Below are 17285 nucleotides of genomic sequence, written 5' to 3'. Positions count from 1 at the left end.
CAGTGAAACTTCAATTTGCTTGGCCACTTCTAGCATTAATGTGAGGCAGAAATGTGTTGTCTTACCTGACTCCCAAATCTCAGGGCAGGTTTGCTGACAACTCAGCAAAACTGCCCTGAGATCTTCCCTCCTGATCCCCTGCAGGTGTCCTGTCCTGGCTGACCTGGATATTGTTGGAATTGCCAAACAATACACCCAGCTGGACCTGCCAGCTTTTGCCCTGGGCTGCCTCTTGGTCACTCCTCACTCTGAGAAGAGAGAGCAGCAAATTCAGGTAAATCAGAAGTTTTGTGTCCTGTCTCTACAAGGGAAATGTCCTCAAGCATGTCCTGCTCACCAGAGCAGTCAGAGGGGAATTCCAGTTAACTTCACATCCCTGCTGATAAATGCTCAACATCTGCCACCCTCAAAGGCTTCTCAAGGGATCATGTGAACACTTCCTCCTTTTTCTTTAAAAACTTCAGTCATCCCCAGTGGCTTTGTCATCTGACTTTGCCTTTAGAGAATTTGAGGATGTATTATGAGATCCCACCCATTAAGCACATGGGGAAAAAAAAACCAAAAAAAAAAACCAGTAAAACCCAAGCCAGAGCAGATGGTAAGCAAAGCACTGAATCCTGCTTTGGAAGGGTGTTGAGTTGAAAGCTCCTGACTTCCAAGGAAGATGTTTGATATGCACCAGCTCTGATAGAAACCTTCTGCCTTACAGCCATGTCCTCACCATCCATGAACCTTGACATTTTCCCTGCTTTTCTCATTTGTTTCCATTAATTTCTGCTCTGCATTGTTCTCCCAGATGAAGCATTAGAGGCTGTTCCCATATTTGCCACCAGCAAACTGGGACCAGTAAAGGCACCTGAAATTCTTTCACTTCCAGTCATTAAAGTTCCTCTCAGAAAGGTTTCCCCAAATCACAGCTGCAGTGTAAGACACAACCTGCTGGCAAGGAGTCAAGCAATCCTCTGACAGCTACAGCAAAACACCATTTGAGAGAGTTCAAAGCAACACTTTCAGTCCAAGCACACAGATCCTGGTTTGGTAATTCTGTATTTGCACCTAAAATTTCAAAAGAATTCTGAATAAATCAAATACCTGTTCTGAAGGGAGTGTTCTTGCTTTAATCAATCACAGAATAATAATGTTTTGTAACTTATTTTCACAAGGGTTTGTTATCAACCTGTAAGAAAGAAACTGTGCTGCAGCAATTGGATGAACACATGGACACAGGAGAACTGGTAGCATTTGCTTCCCAGGTGAATAAACCAAATTTACTTCACTTTCCTTTGACTTGGGGGCTTTTTTGATAGAAAAGTGTTCACAGAACCTTCTCTCTCCTCTGATCTTGCCCAGCCTTACTTGACTTTGAAGGCTCAAAAAATATAAAATACTTGTGAAATGTATTTTTATTTATGTTGTTCAGCTGAGAAACTTCTTGTACATACCCAGTGCCACGTTCTGGGCTGTCCCTGTTTGGAAGGGCAGCAGAACCACCTGGTTTTTCCTGAATAAATATTTGAGGCTAAAAGGCCAAAGGGTTTAGGAAACTGCACTTTTGCCTTGCCTTGAGCTGCCTCCCCATGGCCAAGTTTAACTCACTTCCCTCTCTGAATCTGGGATCAGTTTCCATAAAATCTGCCATTTCACAGCACTTAATAAAATGTAAAAACCCCCCTATTCTCTGTAGAGTCCAATATGAAAACTATGAGCTCTTTCCATTCAAAAGTAAAATCTCATTTGTCTAAAATATTAACACTTCTCATTACTAACACTTCAATCCACAGATCAGCTCTTTGGTTTTGGACAGTATCATCAAAGAGAAGCTCTATGAACAGTTCTGGAAAACCAAATATTATCCACTGCTAAAGCAACACCTGATAAACACCCACAGAATAAAAGAGCTGGTGGATTATTTTGCCAAAAACAACTGGTAAGTTAATAAATGATAAAAAAAAAAAAAGCTGTAACTGGTAGCAATTGCAGGAATTAAATCTCAGCTTTATTTAATTTTCCTTTGTTTGAAGTCATGGAGGTTTTCTAATACTTAGTCTCCAAGGATTTTTAAGTATTGCTAAGTTAATAAAGAAATAAATTTCACCTCACTAGGACAGAGTTTTACAGCCATTCAAGACCAAGTAACAGATTGTTAAGCCTGGACTAGCAGCAGATCAAATGCAGTTAAAATAGAAACAACCAGAGTGAAATAATCAAAACCTTGACCTTACCTTTAGGTGAATGCAGCTCAGGGCATCACAGAGTCACAACTCCAGCAATAAAAACACTCAGAAAAAATAAATGAGCTGCCTGTACTGAAGGCTTGAGAATTGGTGGTTTTGCCATGAAGCTTTCAGGAACTAAAAACCCTTTTTGTGCTCCACTCAAATCACAGAGGGGGTGGGCTGGGCCCCACTCACCTGGGGACTCAGAGCACCTGGGGCTCCTCTCACACCTGGGCACACTCAGAGCCAGCCCTGGCATTGCAGGGCACTGATCCCACACTCAGACTGGGACAGGAACCAAGAAACATTGAAATTCTGTATTTACTGATTTTATTAACAGCCCCAAGGAAAAGCCAGGCTTGTTTTCTGTGCTGGGAAATGACAGGGCCCATCTGACTTCAAGCTATGGAATCATACTTTGGTTTTTTGCTTCTGTTGTAAAAATTTTTGGCTTTTTAGAGAGTTTAATTTGACAAAGTTGATCCAGTTTTGCCTCTTACAGCCTTGATGATGCAACAGCCCTGATTCAAGAGTATCAAAAGAAATGTGGAAACCCTGCTGTGGCAGATGTCCCAGCATCTCACGTTCTGCAGGTAAAACAAACCATCTCTGTTCCTCAGGCAGTATTTTCTCCTTTTTCTCTAAAGATTTGCACCCAACTTCTTGCAAAAATACTTTTTAGCTGATCTACTTTAGTAACATATACTGTATATAATGAAATATCCCTTCATTAATTCAAATAATTTATTTTACCTGAACCACATCTGTGTCCTGGATCACATCCCATTCTCCCAAGCCCTGTTAATGTTGTTCTTTGACCTTCCAGATGTACCTGAATGAATCAGAGGGGTCCTGTGTCCTGGAAGTGCCATAAATTGGGTTGAGATTTCCCCTTTTCCCTCCTGCCTGTCCTGGCAGGAGGTTGGGCTGTGCATTCACAACACCAGACCAAAACCCCAAAGCTTTAACCAGGAGCATCCACAACCTCTCCACCTTTACCAGCTGTTCTAGGCTGCTTCTCCTCCATTCTCCACCCCACACAAACAGTTCAGACTCAGCAGAATTTCCTGTTTGGAGTCATCAGTTCATACTCAGCACTTTAACTTTGGGAAGGAGTGAAGTTTATTTCCTTTCTGCACTTCCCCATGTTCAGTCCTGCTGTCAGGACCTCTCTGAGATGTCACCCACAGCAACAGAACTTTGTCATCACTGTGATGAACTTTTCTAAAACTGCAGGGGCTGTGGTTCATGTAAAATACTTTGTGGACAAATTTTAAGTGTAACTTTACAAACTTAGGTATCCATTTTGGCCTTATAGTCAAAACAAATAAACTTGTGTGTCAATTTTAGCCTTACAGTGTAAATTAAAAAGAAATAAACTTATGCATCTATTTTAGCCCCTTACAATATTCTATAAAGCTCTTAATTATGAGTTTGTCAATAAACTGATGTTCCAGTCAGTGGAATTCCCTGAATTTCACATGCCAAGGTTTCCTTTTCAACATTGCTCTGACTGCATGAAGTGCAATTAGCCAGAGGTTTTTGAGACACCAGCCTGAAATGTCTTTTTGTCCAGGGCAAAGCAGATTTATTTGGAATAGAAATGAGTCATTTATTCAGCTCATGACACAGAAAGAAGTGTTCCAGCTGATGGAAAAGTCATAATCCAAAGGCCAAGGGAACTGCCCCCATCCTAAACATTCTGCTGGGGGAGGCAAAGATAAAAATCTGTTTTGTTGGAAAGTTACAGCAGTTGTGAGAAAGGGGAGCTGTTAAATACATTCGGGTCCTTGCAGCTGTGGGAACAGAGCAGCCACAGGGTGCTGCTCCTGGAACAACCCAGATTTATCCTCAGCAGCTTTAAGAGTCACATGGAATTCCACAGAGATGGAATTCCATCATTGAGAGCTCTGTGCAAGGAGCAAAGAGCAAAACAAAAAGAAATGGGGTGTCAGATGTGAGCACAAATAAAGGAAAACCTCTCCTCACTGGTTATGGATTGAGTGAGATCATCACTCAGGGAAGCACAGGGAGAGCTGAAAGTGCTTTGATCAGAGAAAGACTCAAACTCTACTGAAATCACAAGGTAATTGTAATCCTTCCAGAGTCTATCAAACCATTTTAGTCCTTGAACTTAGCTGAGAATGTAAAATTGGGACATTTAAATAGAAACTGGATTCTGGAGCAAACCCAGCCTGGTCCCAGAGCCCTCAATCTCTGTTCCAGCCCCTTGGAAGGGGAACCCCAAACCACCACAACTGCTGCATTCCTTCCCAACAACACTCACCAGGCTCAGCTTTTCTATGAAGTGGAGTTTATTACATTAAGGAACAGTATTCAGACAGTTATCTTCATGGAATATTTTACAAATCATACAGAGAAAAGCAAACACAAGGTTGTTTAAATTCATGACAAGAAGTTACATTGTTGAGCTGTTAGAGACAGGGCAGGGCTGTAAACGAGCAAGCAAGTTTGGAACTTGCAGTTCAGAAGGAGATGGTAAAAATACCAGACAAGCAAAAACATTGTTTAGGATTTCTTGTACTCAATTCTTTCTACCTTCACATCATCTCCAATTAGTTGATAGACATATGTAACTACTGTAGAAGCCTGGATGTCCATCAGCACAAATGAAGGAATGATGTTGCTGGAAAGAGAGGAAACAATTGACAGTGATTGTGTGTCTAAAACCCCCTTAGTGTTTTACCACTATTCAGAGATCAGTTAAAGAAAAATGGGAATTAATTCTGTGAGTACTGCACAGAGATCTAAGGCTGTGAGCATTTCATGTTTCAGCCCAGGAGATTGAGCAAGCACAGCTGTGTAAGTTATACAACTCTAACTATCATCTCCCTGACATTTAAATCAGAAATATTAACCCAGTTTGTAGTTCAGTTTTGTACCAAAAAAACCCCCAAATACCCAAACAAAGAAATCCCCTCAACATTCACTTACTTCTCTAAGGCATGGTAGGCTCCTGTAGCTGATCCTGGGTTGATATAGAATTTATTTTCATGTTCAAATGCCTCAAATTTGTGTGTGTGCCCTGAAATGAGGATGTCCACATCAAACTGCCTCTGGAGCAGGGCCAGGCTGGCCATGTCACCCCAGGGGATCACCTGATGGCCATGAATCAGCCCAATTTTGAACTGTCCCACAGTCACAACCTTCTGCTCAGGATAATTCAGGTTCTAAAAATAAAGAGAATAAACCAAACCCAGATTAGAGAGATTTCTATTTAAACCCAACACTACTGCACCACCCAGAAGGGGAGAGCTCAGGAATTCACTCCATCATTTTTACTGGAATGAACTCCAAATGTAAAAACCTTAAAGGACACCCCAAAACCCCAGCCATTACCTCATCAAAGTCCCCCCTGACAACATGGACATCCCCAGCCAGGGTCTTGAGGTAGTCATAGGTGTCCTTGGTGCAGAGGTTCCCCGTGCACAGGATGTGCTGGATCTTGCCAGGCACCAGCAGCTTCTTGAACTTGGCCGGGAGGCTGTTACAGCGATGGGGGATGTGCAGGTCACCCAGCACCAGCACCAACTGCGGGGACACAGGGACAGAGGGGACACAGGGACACAGAGGGGACACAGGGAAAGAGAGGGGACACAGGGACAGAGAGAGAGGGGACACACAGGGACAGAGAGAGGGGACACAGAGGGGACACAGGGACAGAGAGAGAGGGGACACACAGGGACAGAGAGAGAGGGGACACACAGGGACAGAGAGAGGGGACACACAGGGACAGAGAGAGGGGACACACAGGGACAGAGAGACAGGGAGAGATGACACACAGAGAGAGGGGACACACCAGGGTTAGGGCACAGCCAGCACTGCAGTGTCCCCTGCAGTGTCCCCAGCCTGGCACTTGGACCCAAAGCTGCTGCAGTGAGGATGGGGATGGGATTTTGCTCCACCAGGGGCTTGGCCAGGCCATGAGCAGAGGGGGCTTCACAACCAGAATTATTTGTGGTTTGTTGCTGAAGGCCAACACTGCAATACTTGCACTGTTAACACTTTCCTGTTGTATTACCTGATGTATTTTACACAAATCTGGGAGCTGCCATAAACCATCCCACGGCTTTTTCTCTCTCAAACCTGGCTAAACTGCAGCCACTTCTCTTAAATAAATCTCTTCATCCAAGCTTCTCTCCCCTTACTTAAAAAAAAAAAAAAAACAAACCCAAAATATTTTTAAAAAGCAGCAAATTTGCAGCAAGTGTTAATAGCTGGCCAGAAGAGTGTTCAGAGTCCTCATGGTAGAAATCACTGAAAAACTGAACAATAAATAAAAAAAAAACGAAAAATAACAATAAAATAGAAACAGGGCACTGCAGAGAAGCCAGTCCAGGCCACTGCCACCACTTCTATCCATTTACAGTTTCAGATGCCAGAATAAAAATGTAGTGAAGGGCTTCAAAATCAAGGACTGAGATGATGCAAGGCCATGGCTTTAAATCTGCAAATAAAGCAATAATGCAAGCAACACAGGGCAAATTAATTGTGCAAAAAGGGCATGAGAAGCTTTGTAAAGCAGGGAATGTTATGGCACTGCTCTGGGCAAACCCTGGGTCTGGAGACACTCAGCCCTAGGAACCCAAGGAATGGCTCCAAATTAAAGAGATTTTTATCTTCCCCTTCATGTTGGTGAGGCAGTTCCTAAAGGACACCCTCAAATGTGTTTGTAAAGGACACAGCCCAGATTTATCTCTAGAAATACATATAACTAGGCTAGGAAATTGTATTTTTAAAGATTTTTTCCCTCATGGGTTTTTAGGCCATGAGGCTAACAGTCCTCAAGAAGGCAGAGGGAGCTTGGGGGGTATTTTTGATTGATTTAGGTTTTTTTTTTTTAGATTAAGAACATCTCAGTGCCACCATCAAACCCATCTGGAGACAGATGGTTGATGGTATTGGTAATGCAATACAAAAGCTTTTTAATCAATGAGTGACCAATACAAAATAAAACCAAGAGGGAAAAAAAAAGGCATTTTTGATGGTCTTTGTTGAGTAACAAATGGGTAACAATGATTTGGATTAATAAGTGACAATAGATAGATTGATTACTGCTGCCTGAGGGATCTCAGTGTGCAGTACCAGCTATGTATTTGATGTTTAATAAAATTAATAAAATTACCGTGCCACTCACACCCCACCGAGCCAGCAGCGTATGCTCTCAGCACAGACTGATGCCAGCCCCACGCTTGCTCAAAATTCCCATTTCAGCTCCCATTCATTGCAGTAACCAAACAGCACTGCAGGGTTTAATCACCACACGTATTTAGAGCTTAAAGCAGCGGAGAAAAATTATAAAAAACCTGAATTTTGGGTGTGATCTGCTTGGCCAGAAGCCCCTAAATGGATCGGAGCCAGCTGCCAGCGGCTCGGAGGAACACGAGGAGCCTTTCCCTTCCCGGGGTGTTTTAGGAGAGCCGAGGAGTGACTTACTCTGTGCCCAGCCTGGTGGGAATGGAGGAGTTGATTGCAGGGCATGAGAAACAGGGCGGAACATGATCAATGTTAAACGAGAGAAGCAACAGAAGAGAAAACACAGCCAAATGAATGGGCAAATCATAATTAATGAATTGTCGATGTTATGAAAGAAGCGTTAAATAATTAAAAAAAAATTAATGCGATTACGATGAAATTAATATAAATTATAAAAGGAGCTCCTGCAGTCACGGCCCGGCCCTCACCCCCCTGGGGGCCTCGCCTCAGCTGGGGCCGCCCTCCCGCCCGCTCTCTCGCAGCCTGGGGGGTCGGGCCCGGCTGCTGTGGCCGTGCCGGGGGTCCCAGTGTGCCCGGGGGTCCCGGGGCGGTCCCGGGGTCCCCCCGCTCTCACCATCGCGCCCGCTCCGCTCCGGCCCTCCCGGAACCGCCCGGCACCGCCCCCGCTACGGCGCCTGCGAAGGGACAAGAGAGCGCCGAGCGCGGCCGTGCCGCGTCCCGCCGGCTGGGTTTTTGCTTTTTTGCACAGGTGAAACGAGAGTTGTGCCCAAAACGAGCCGGTAATGAGGACAAAGAGGGACAAACACTGTTTTTTTTTTTTTTTTTAAATTATTTATTTATTTATTTATTTCAGAGCTGCGCAAGCCTAGGCGCTCCGTGGTCTTCCACAAACCAAGCAACCAAGCACCTCAACTATCAATTCTTTTTACTATTTATGCATTTCAGGAAACAAAACGGTTGGTGTTCATTGGCTACAAGATACATAGTTACATTATTAATTAGTATTCTATTGTTAATGATTCTCTTGCTTCCCATGCTCAGCTCTTCTCTTCTTTTGGGTCGGAGGCGTTTCCCGGCTTTGTCCCTGGGCTGGTGCTGCTGAGGGCAGCTCCGATCTCTGCTCTGGGGCAGCGGCAGCACCCGGGGAGCGGCTGGAGCTGTGTCAGGGGGGGTTTAGGGTGGATTTTAGGGAAAGGTTCTCCCTCAGGAGGTGCTGGGCACTGTCAGGGAATGGGCACGGCCCGGAGGCTGCCAGAGCTCCAGGAGAGGTTTGACGATGCTCTCAGGAACGCACAGGGTGGGATTGTCGGGTGTCTGTGCAGGACCAGGGGTTGGGCTGAAGATCCCTGCGGGTAACCCGGGACAATCCCCAATTCCACAATTCCATTATTTCACAATTCCATAATTCCGCATTTCCACAATCCCCGGGTTCCACATCCGGGGCTCCGCGCCGCGCGCGCCCCGCCCTCACGGCGCTTCCCGCCCTCCGCGGCCGTGAGGGGAATGGGGGGGCGGCCGTGAGGGGAGGGGGGGGCGGCCATGAAGTGCGTGATCGGGGGGGCGCAGCTCCGAGGTACCGGGGCCCAGGGAGCCCGGCACACGGGGGGATCGGAAAGCGGCACCCTGGCACTGCCCTGGGCGGAACACGAGCCCCGGGAGCGGAGCGGGGGATCCGGCTCTCCCTCGCCGCGGCGGGGTCGGGCGCTGTGCGCGGCTGGGGCATGTTCGGATGGGCAGAATTTGGGGACAGCCAGGGGGACACGCCAGGCCTGGCTCCGTGTTCCCTGTGCACTTCCAGGGACACAGCTCCGCTCCATTCTGTGAGAAAAGCTGCTCTGCCTCTGCCGCAGGGCCTCTGCTGGGCTCCGTTGTGTTCTCAGGATTCCATCTCTCCACACGTCCCTTTGCTTATCAGGCTTCCCCCTGCTAAATGTCATTTCTAGCCCCGGTGGAGTTTTGTCTGTTTGACCTAATTTGTGGTAATTCCAGGCACTGCAAAGGAACGTCCAAGGTGCCTCATCAGAGGCAGCTTTCCAAAACATTGAGGGTTTGGATAATTAAAATTTTAATTAAATAGAAAAAATAACAGTTTCCACCATCCATTTCCTTTCAAATGTATAAGAAATTTGTAATGCTTCCTCTTGGATTATTCAGGAGAAAGTGTAGTGCCACCTTTTCATCTTTTTTATTTTAATTTGGAATGTGTATTGCAGTGTTTTCTTTTCCTGGCAGTGTTTGGAAGAGCAATACATGCCATAGCACGGATTAGTGATGAATTTTGGTTTGACCCCCTAGAAAAAGGTGTAAGTGAATTTTATTTATTCTAAATTAAAAGTCTTTATTATAAACCCAATATTTATCCAATTGGATATTGTGTTTTTCCACAGGTACCTTTCAGTCCATCACATTCTCAGCTCCCTCCGCTTTCATTATGGACACATGCCATGCTTTCTGTGATTTTAATTATTGTGGAAGATTTAATTCCTACTCTGCCCTACGATCCTTTGATTTTTTGCTGTCCACGACATCTGGATTAATGCCAGGGGGTTCAGTTCTGTTGTCACAGGTCACAAGGTTTGGATTTTGTACCACACAGGAGTGAAAACAACATGTTTTGTACTGTTGTGACTCAACAGGAAGAACACATCCATTAATGCCTCTGATTAATCAAACCCCATTTCCAGCAGAATTAGTGTTTTCTCCAGAGGTTCCTTAGGTAAAAGTGATCGGCTCTCCTTGGCTCACTGGGAGCATGGAAAATCACAAGTGGAGATATTTGGTTTTATACCTGGGGGATTTTTGAGGTGTCTTTGTATGGATCATGTCCTTCAAATGCCTCAAACACAAGCTGAGCTCTGGGTCTTTGGGTAACTCAATTATTTTTATTTTAAAAAATTAAAATAAAATAAAAATACACATTTTAAATTTGTAAAGATAATTTTGAGATGTAAATTTCCAGGTTTTGGCACTGAAGCCCAGAGGAAGCTCTTTTTAAAAGGTTCAAGTTTTGAATTAATAAATTATTTTACTCCTGTTCCCTCAGTGGTTGGAGTCAGTGATGTTGAATTCTTTTCCAGCCCTAATGACTCTGTGATTCCATTTCCAGCTTGCCTTAAGATCAGTGAATTCCTCGAGGTCAGCATATGCCTGTGTGTTCTTCTCATCCATGTTTTTCCAGCATTACTGCTGGACAGCTGGGACCCAGCCCTGTCAGAAGGAGAAGCAGCTTTCCCTCCCCTGTAAATTGATAATTAAGGTACATTTTAGTGAGTTGTTACACACAGCAGCAAATTAACCCAGTTTCCAGCTGGAATTGTGGTGGGTGAGGATCAGCCTGGGCTCTCCCAGAGCAGTTTGGGGAAGCCTTTAGAGCAGCAGCTTGAGATAAACCAGGGTACAAACCCAGGGAAATTCTATTTCTTGCAAAGCTGCTCAGAGGGTAACCTCTGCACTGATTTTATTTTTGGTTTTCAGTCAGTTCTCCCCGTGTTTAGATGTGTCAATGTGCTGGAGAGGAATGTAGAGAAATGCAGCATCTGCAGCAGCCCCAGTGAGCAGCACGTCACCTTCCAGCTGCTCTGCAGGCACGGTGAGCTCACACAAACCACAATTAATGCCATCATCATCATCATCATCATCACAGCTCTGCCCTCCTCAGCCCAGCAGCACTGGGGATGCTCATCAGCCTTTGCAGAATTCTGAATAATCCTCATCTCCCCAGGGCTGTGCTGTGCTGCAGGCAGGGTTGGTGCGTCACTGATCCAGTGGGGTCACTGGTATGGGTAATACACTGAATTATGTGTGCAGAGAGCTGAGCCCTCAGCACATCCTTACCCAGAGATCTGCAGGGTTTGAGTTCTGCATTCCACCCCCATTTCTGTTATTTTACCAGTTAATTACTGGGGCTGTTTCCCACCCTGTATTTGTTGGTTTATTTCTTGTGGATCCTTTAGAATCTCAGATTCTGTCCAGGCACAGCTAATGGGATGGAGGGAGTGTAGGATGGCAGATGGATTCTTTCCTGTTTGTGGTGAGTTATTTCCATATAGCTGGGCTAAGTCACTTGGTTACTTCCTCTATTGAACAATTAATATTAAAAAAAAAAAAAAAAACAAAACTAAAATTACAGCCAAGCACTGATTTTTGTTCATTTCCTTCATACTCAGGTGTTGTAAAAACCTACAACCTGACATTTCAGGAGTGTGATCCCTTGCAGGCTGTTTTTGCAAAGCACATGTGTCCAAACATTCTTAAAGTCCACTCCAGGTAGCAAACACAGAAATATTTTTTTGAGTTTTACTTTCTAATGTAACAAATGCTAAAAAGTCATAGATAGAATGATTTCAGTGTTAAATGACATTTTACAGGCTGCTGGCTGATGTGATGATCCACTTCCCAAGCAGTCAGGAAGAAATAACCCTGTCAGTAACTCCAATGAAAGTTTCTTTCAAGAGTTACACTGAGGAAGACACAGGTAAGGAAATTCAAAATGTGAACCAATACTTGGGATTTTAACTTTTTTTTTGAGGTGAACTCCAAGAATAAAAACTGTCACGACATAAATGTGGGATGAATTTTATGGCTGGATGACATTTTAAACAGAACATTATAGAGAGAGATTTTAAGTCATGCTGCCACCCTCTGGTTTTAATAAATTAAATCAATTTAAATAAATTGAAACATCTTCCTGGTGTCAGTGGCAGATCTCAGACTGAGCAGCCAATTGAAATAAATTATGCCACTTGCTGTAGGCTTTGAAAGAGGTAATTACTGTGCTGCAAGAGCAGCAGCCTGGCAACTGCCAGGAAAAAGAGGATAATTTCATGTTTTAAAAAGAACTATTTAAATCTGAATACCACAATTATAGAATTGATATCATTAGAGAGGATATTTCAGTCTGAGGACAGCACAGTGTCAGCAAGCCCTGCACTGTTCTGCCATGGTCACATCTCCAGGAGGGGGAGAAGGAGCTGGAGATTCTTGGGGGGTGACTCCAATTTTGAAGATGAAATTGTGGTTTGGAAGTAGAGCTCCTTGTAATCATGTAATAAAGAGATGATTTTCATATTTGTGACCAAAGCTGGGGGAATGACCTGGGAAGAGCTCAGGGCTGGGAACAGGCTGAGAGAAGGATCAAGGAGCAGGAACTGGCTGGGGTGAAACGGGGCAAACAAAGAAATTGCATTTTGAATGACACATCTGGTGATTTTAGAAACATTCACTTACCAGGACTATGGTAAGAAATGAAGTGAAGAATTGGTACAAGTGTGAAGAGATCCCAAGAGCCAGGGAGGGAAGGGAGGGAGGGCACTGAGAGGTGCTGAGAATCTCCCTGCCTGCAGCACCTCTGTGTCCTGTGAGTCCCTCCTGGGGGTTCCACAGCAATCAAAGCCCTGCCACAGGACAGGGAGCCTCTGACCAGGGCCTGACTGAACTCTGGGAGATAAAACAGAGAAGGGGAAGAGTGGGAACAGCCTGGAGCACTTCCTGCTGTGGGATTTCTCTGAGCTCTCCAGGACTGTCACACACCAGGAATTTGCCCCTCTCACTTTCTCCTCACACACCCAGGAGTCACCTCATGGTAACAAAAACTGAATACCTGAAAATGAACAGCCAATTTCCTGCTGCCACTTTCCTGTGTCAGGAAAAGATTGTGATTTAAAACAAAGAGCCTCTGTCCCCCTCCATTGTGCTCTGCTGATTGTCAGTAATTTTGATTAATCTCTTCAAGTCACGCTGGGCTTTGGGCTTCCCATCCATGCAACAATAGCAGCTGGGAATGCTGTTTGTGATGGGTGCCAGTGGAAGGAGCAGGTCTGCAAGAACAGCAGCAGGTGTAAGGTTAGATCACACACAGAACATGGAGTAGGTTCTGTTAAAATCCATTCAAATCTATCCAGTGTACTGCAAATAAATTGAGGATTTTACTTAATTCTAATATGCATATAAGCTAAACATTTATTTATATTAGCCACTATAAAAACACAATTATTTGTTCAAACAATGCTTATGTAAAACCTCAGGGTCACAATCACAGCTTTGTTGAGTTCAAACTTCACTGCTGTGAGTCCCTGACTTTGTTGTTATCTCAAACAGACTTTTCAAGGACAATGCTTACTGAGATACAGCTCAGTCCAGAGGAATTTGACTACTTTCAAGTTGGAGTAGATTCTGAAGTGACATTTTGCCTTAAAGAACTGAGGGTAAAGTAAGAATTTCTCTAGGAAGAAAACCCATTTCCCTTTAATTTGCCTGAGTGGACCAGGACATGGGATGGTCACTGTGGAATGGCCCTGAGCTGTGCCCCACCAGCCCTGACTGCAGCAGGGTTTCACCACCTGGTGAGGGTCAGCTTTAAACCCCAGGGCCCTTTGAAAGCCAAACAAAACTTCGGAAACAGAGATGAGGTTTCTGTGCTGGGCAAGGGAAAGTGTCATGACCAGGGGAGTTCTCCATGCAGAACCTCCTGTGGCAAAGCTCTGGCAGGGAAGGACAGAAACCATTCTTAGAAGCAGCAGAATTTTCCCTCTTTTTGCCAGTAAACAGCAGCTGGGATAAACTTCCATTCCAGTATCAGTGTTCTGGTTTAACTCTCACTTCACCCGCCCTTCTCTGCAGGGGCTGCTGGCGTTCTCTGAAGCCACGAGCGTCCCTGTGTCCGTGCACTTCGACAGGAGTGGCAGGTACGTGTGGGGCTGCCCTGCTGGGCCCTGCAGGCACCAGTGAGCACTGAACTGCACCTCCTCAAACATCTCAAACCCAGAGCCATTCTGACCTGCACTGCAGAGTCTGGAATTCCATACAAGCAATGAACTGCAGGGCTCCTCTCAAACATCTCAAACCCAGAACCATTTCTGACCTGCACTCCAGGTTTGTAATTCCATATAAACACTGAACTGCAGATCCTCATCTCAAACATCTCAAACCCAGAGCCATTTCTGACCTGCACTCCAGGTTTGTAATTCCATATAAACACTGAACTGCAGCTTCATCTCAAATATCTCAAACCCAGAGCCATGTCTGACCTGCACTCCAGTTTGTAATTCCACATAAACACTGAACTGCAGATCCTCATTTCAAACCCAGAGCCATTTCTGACCTGCCCTCCAGAGTCTGTAATTCCATATAAACACTGAATTGCAGCTTCATTTCAAACCCAGAGCCATGTCTGACCTGCACTCCAGTTTGTAATTCCATATAAACACTGAACTGCAGCTTCATTTCAAACCCAGAGCCATGTCTGACCTGCACTCCAGTTTGTAATTCCATATAAACACTGAACTGCAGCTTCATTTCAAACCCAAAGCCATTTCTGACCTGCCCTCCAGAGTTTGTAATTCCATATAAACTTCCTGGACACTTGAGGCTCTCAGTCCCCTGCAGGCAATGATTTATTTATTTAGCACTTTAAAGAAACAATACATTTTCTGAATAAATATAATTTAAATAATTACATATTTAATGCTATCATCAGACTCTGACACTGCACAGCATTTGCTGATTGGAGCAGTGAGATCTGTTACAGGAGCCCCTCTCATTCCTCAGCAGCAAACACAGGAGATTTTCAGCTTTTTAATTCCATGGGTGGAATCAGTGTCTGTAATTCCCTGTGCTGTTTGCTCTCACTCCCTGTGTCCAGACCCATTGCTTTCAGCATTGAGGACCTGCTGCTGGAGGCCAGCTTTATCCTGGCTACCCTGTGTGAGGCTGAGAGGGAGGCAGCTTCCCCAGAGCCTGCCTGCTGCCCACGGCCCCGGGACAGGTAACGGGGGCTGAGGGGGCAGGGTGAAAAACTCAGCTTTTCACAGGAAAACTGAACTGCAGGGTGCAGGAACATCTCAGCAGCACAGCAGCACTAAGGGGGTGCAGAGAGAACATCCTGTACAAGCTGCTGCTTTCTCATCTCCTCAGGGTCTGGGTGCAGCAGGAGGGAAGCTGCTGAGAATCCCCTCTAAAGCTGTAATCTTTCCCCAAACAGAAAATCAGGATATTCCATTTAACACAAAGCCAGCTCTAACCTGCTCTGCTCTGTCCAATCCAGCTCAAGGCCTGGCATGGATAAATCTGACCAGAGCTCCATGGATGGAGCCAGCAATGCAGTCACAGCCACTTCCAAAAAGCCACAGCAGAAGGGAAACACTCCAGGCATGGACCCTGCAAAACCCCTCAGTGCTGTGGCAAAACAAGAGGTAAAAACCATTCCCAGAGGCAGCGAGAGGGATGAGCCAGGCAGAGCAGGAGCAGGAGAGGCCACAGAGGCTCCTCAGGCCAAGGTGAGGGAACTCCCCACGGTGCCAGCACTGGGGGGGTTCAGTGGGATCAGTGTCACAGCAGCACAGCTGGAAAACCCCAGCACAGCTGGAAACACTCCTGTGGGGCAGGGGGGTTTCACTGGGAAACGCTGCTGGCTCAGAAAGATCTTTGAGTGGCAAAAGCTTCACAAATAATTAATGCCCAAATTCTGTATCACAGATTTCTTACCTGTACAAATATTGCATTTTCCAGTTCCACTCCTTGTTCTTCGGAGCTGTCTCTTACAAGGACAAGGAGGCCATTGGTGACACCTTCCAGAGTCTGGTGACAGCCAGTGACACTGAGGAGGAGCTGGGTGCCTTGCAGAGCTCCCCAGTTCTGTAGTGCAGGGACAGACAGTGGGGAGCAGCCAGGAGGGAAGGGCAGGGCAGGCCCAGCCTTTGTCACTGGTGCTGTGACCCAGCAGCACAGAACATTCTGGAACTCTCAGTGCTCTTGTAAATTTAGGTCATGATTGACTCTGTTGAGGTTTGTGTGTTCTGCAGGAACTGCTGGGGGCTCTGCCCTCAGAGCACTCTCACAGGAGAGAGGCTCAGTTTGAATCCAAGCTCTGTTACCACATCAGGCACATGAAGCTGCTGTTCTGGTTAAGGGGGAACTCAGGTTTTACAGGTTCTCTAGAAGCAGCCTTTAACTGAAAAACCAAAATTGTCACAGGACTGCATTTAAAAAATAAAGGTTTGTGTTTGAGACTTGCATTATTCTTCTCCTTCCCTGTATCTCTCCCAGCACACATCAGGGGCAGTGCAGGTTTCCAAAGTCCCACTGGAACACAACACTGAAATTCCCAGTCAATTAAAGGAGCCTTATCTGTCTGCCAGGCTGCTGCAGAAGGCGTTGGGTGTCACCCAGGTGTGGCTGAGAGCAGGGCAGGGAGGTCACAGTGACAGCCCAGCCCCCCGGCCTGGCTGTGCCTCTGTGCCACCAACCACATCCCCACATCGACAAACAGAGGGTTTGCAGGCAACTTGACTTTAAAAAGCACATTTTAGTATAAATACTATATTTATTAAATATCTTTACAATTTATTTAAATGTATTTACAGAACTATTCCTGCATAAGTTATACCTCAGACATGAAATTCACATAATTGCCTCTTGGGTAAGCATAGATGATAGTCTCATTTTAACAGCAACAAAAAAGCATCCTCAGATACAGACTCAGATTTGCTTCATTGTTTCAGCTATCTTTGTCAGAAACTACTGCATACAGTCGGGTTCTCCACACAGCAGCTGCTCCTCCTCTGGACAAAGGATGGAAATTCCATCACCAAATCCTCCCATCCCTGCCAGATCATCACCCCTCCCTTCTTGACTCACTTGTAACTGCCTGGTCCCAAATCTGGTTTTTGGTTTGGTTTTGTTTTCAGCCTGACAAGGACATTTAGGACTGTATGTGGCAGCTCTCCCAAAGATAGCCAGGAAAACAGCAAAAACCACAGAGCTTCTCCAGTTCACCACATTCCACCCTGTCCCACCCAACCCCTGCGGCCGCTGCTGCAGCGATCCCGGGTTCCT

At 45.4% G+C, this 17285-nt stretch overlaps 3 protein-coding genes across 3 annotated transcripts in view; 2 read left to right on the top strand and 1 right to left on the bottom strand.

The window, feature by feature from the left end:
• The window catches only part of KNTC1 (kinetochore associated 1), a 31486-nt gene extending 28396 nt beyond the window's left edge, over positions 1 to 3090 (top strand). The window contains exons 59-63 of the mRNA XM_054288542.1: positions 145 to 274; positions 1164 to 1253; positions 1782 to 1927; positions 2719 to 2809; positions 3043 to 3090. Coding sequence (XP_054144517.1) covers positions 145 to 274; positions 1164 to 1253; positions 1782 to 1927; positions 2719 to 2809; positions 3043 to 3090 — 505 coding nt within the window. The remainder of the gene's footprint in view (positions 1 to 144; positions 275 to 1163; positions 1254 to 1781; positions 1928 to 2718; positions 2810 to 3042) is intronic.
• Positions 3091 to 4513: 1423 nt separating this feature from the next.
• On the bottom strand, positions 4514 to 8115 carry VPS29 (VPS29 retromer complex component). Its single transcript, XM_054288546.1, has 4 exons — positions 8068 to 8115; positions 5577 to 5768; positions 5172 to 5407; positions 4514 to 4863 (listed from the first exon to the last, which is right to left on the bottom strand). Exons 1-4 carry the CDS (start codon positions 8068 to 8070, stop codon positions 4746 to 4748), a joined length of 549 nt encoding a protein of 182 aa, XP_054144521.1. The 5' UTR covers positions 8071 to 8115; the 3' UTR covers positions 4514 to 4745.
• An 878-nt stretch (positions 8116 to 8993) lies between these two features.
• RAD9B (RAD9 checkpoint clamp component B) lies at positions 8994 to 16092 on the top strand. Its single transcript, XM_054288545.1, has 11 exons — positions 8994 to 9027; positions 9687 to 9757; positions 10561 to 10710; positions 10929 to 11043; positions 11621 to 11720; positions 11822 to 11928; positions 13551 to 13657; positions 14073 to 14137; positions 15094 to 15216; positions 15496 to 15727; positions 15960 to 16092. Exons 1-11 carry the CDS (start codon positions 8994 to 8996, stop codon positions 16089 to 16091), a joined length of 1236 nt encoding a protein of 411 aa, XP_054144520.1. The 3' UTR covers position 16092.
• The last annotated feature ends 1193 nt before the right edge of the window (positions 16093 to 17285 follow it).

This window comes from Melozone crissalis, unplaced genomic scaffold (genome assembly GCF_028551555.1).
Source record: "Melozone crissalis strain CALT ecotype California unplaced genomic scaffold, PUWL_Pcris_2 ptg000063l_1, whole genome shotgun sequence".
NCBI classification, from domain to species: domain Eukaryota; kingdom Metazoa; phylum Chordata; class Aves; order Passeriformes; family Passerellidae; genus Melozone; species Melozone crissalis.
Note: the sequence above shows the minus strand (reverse complement) of the source record. Positions and strands in the feature narration are given on the sequence as shown.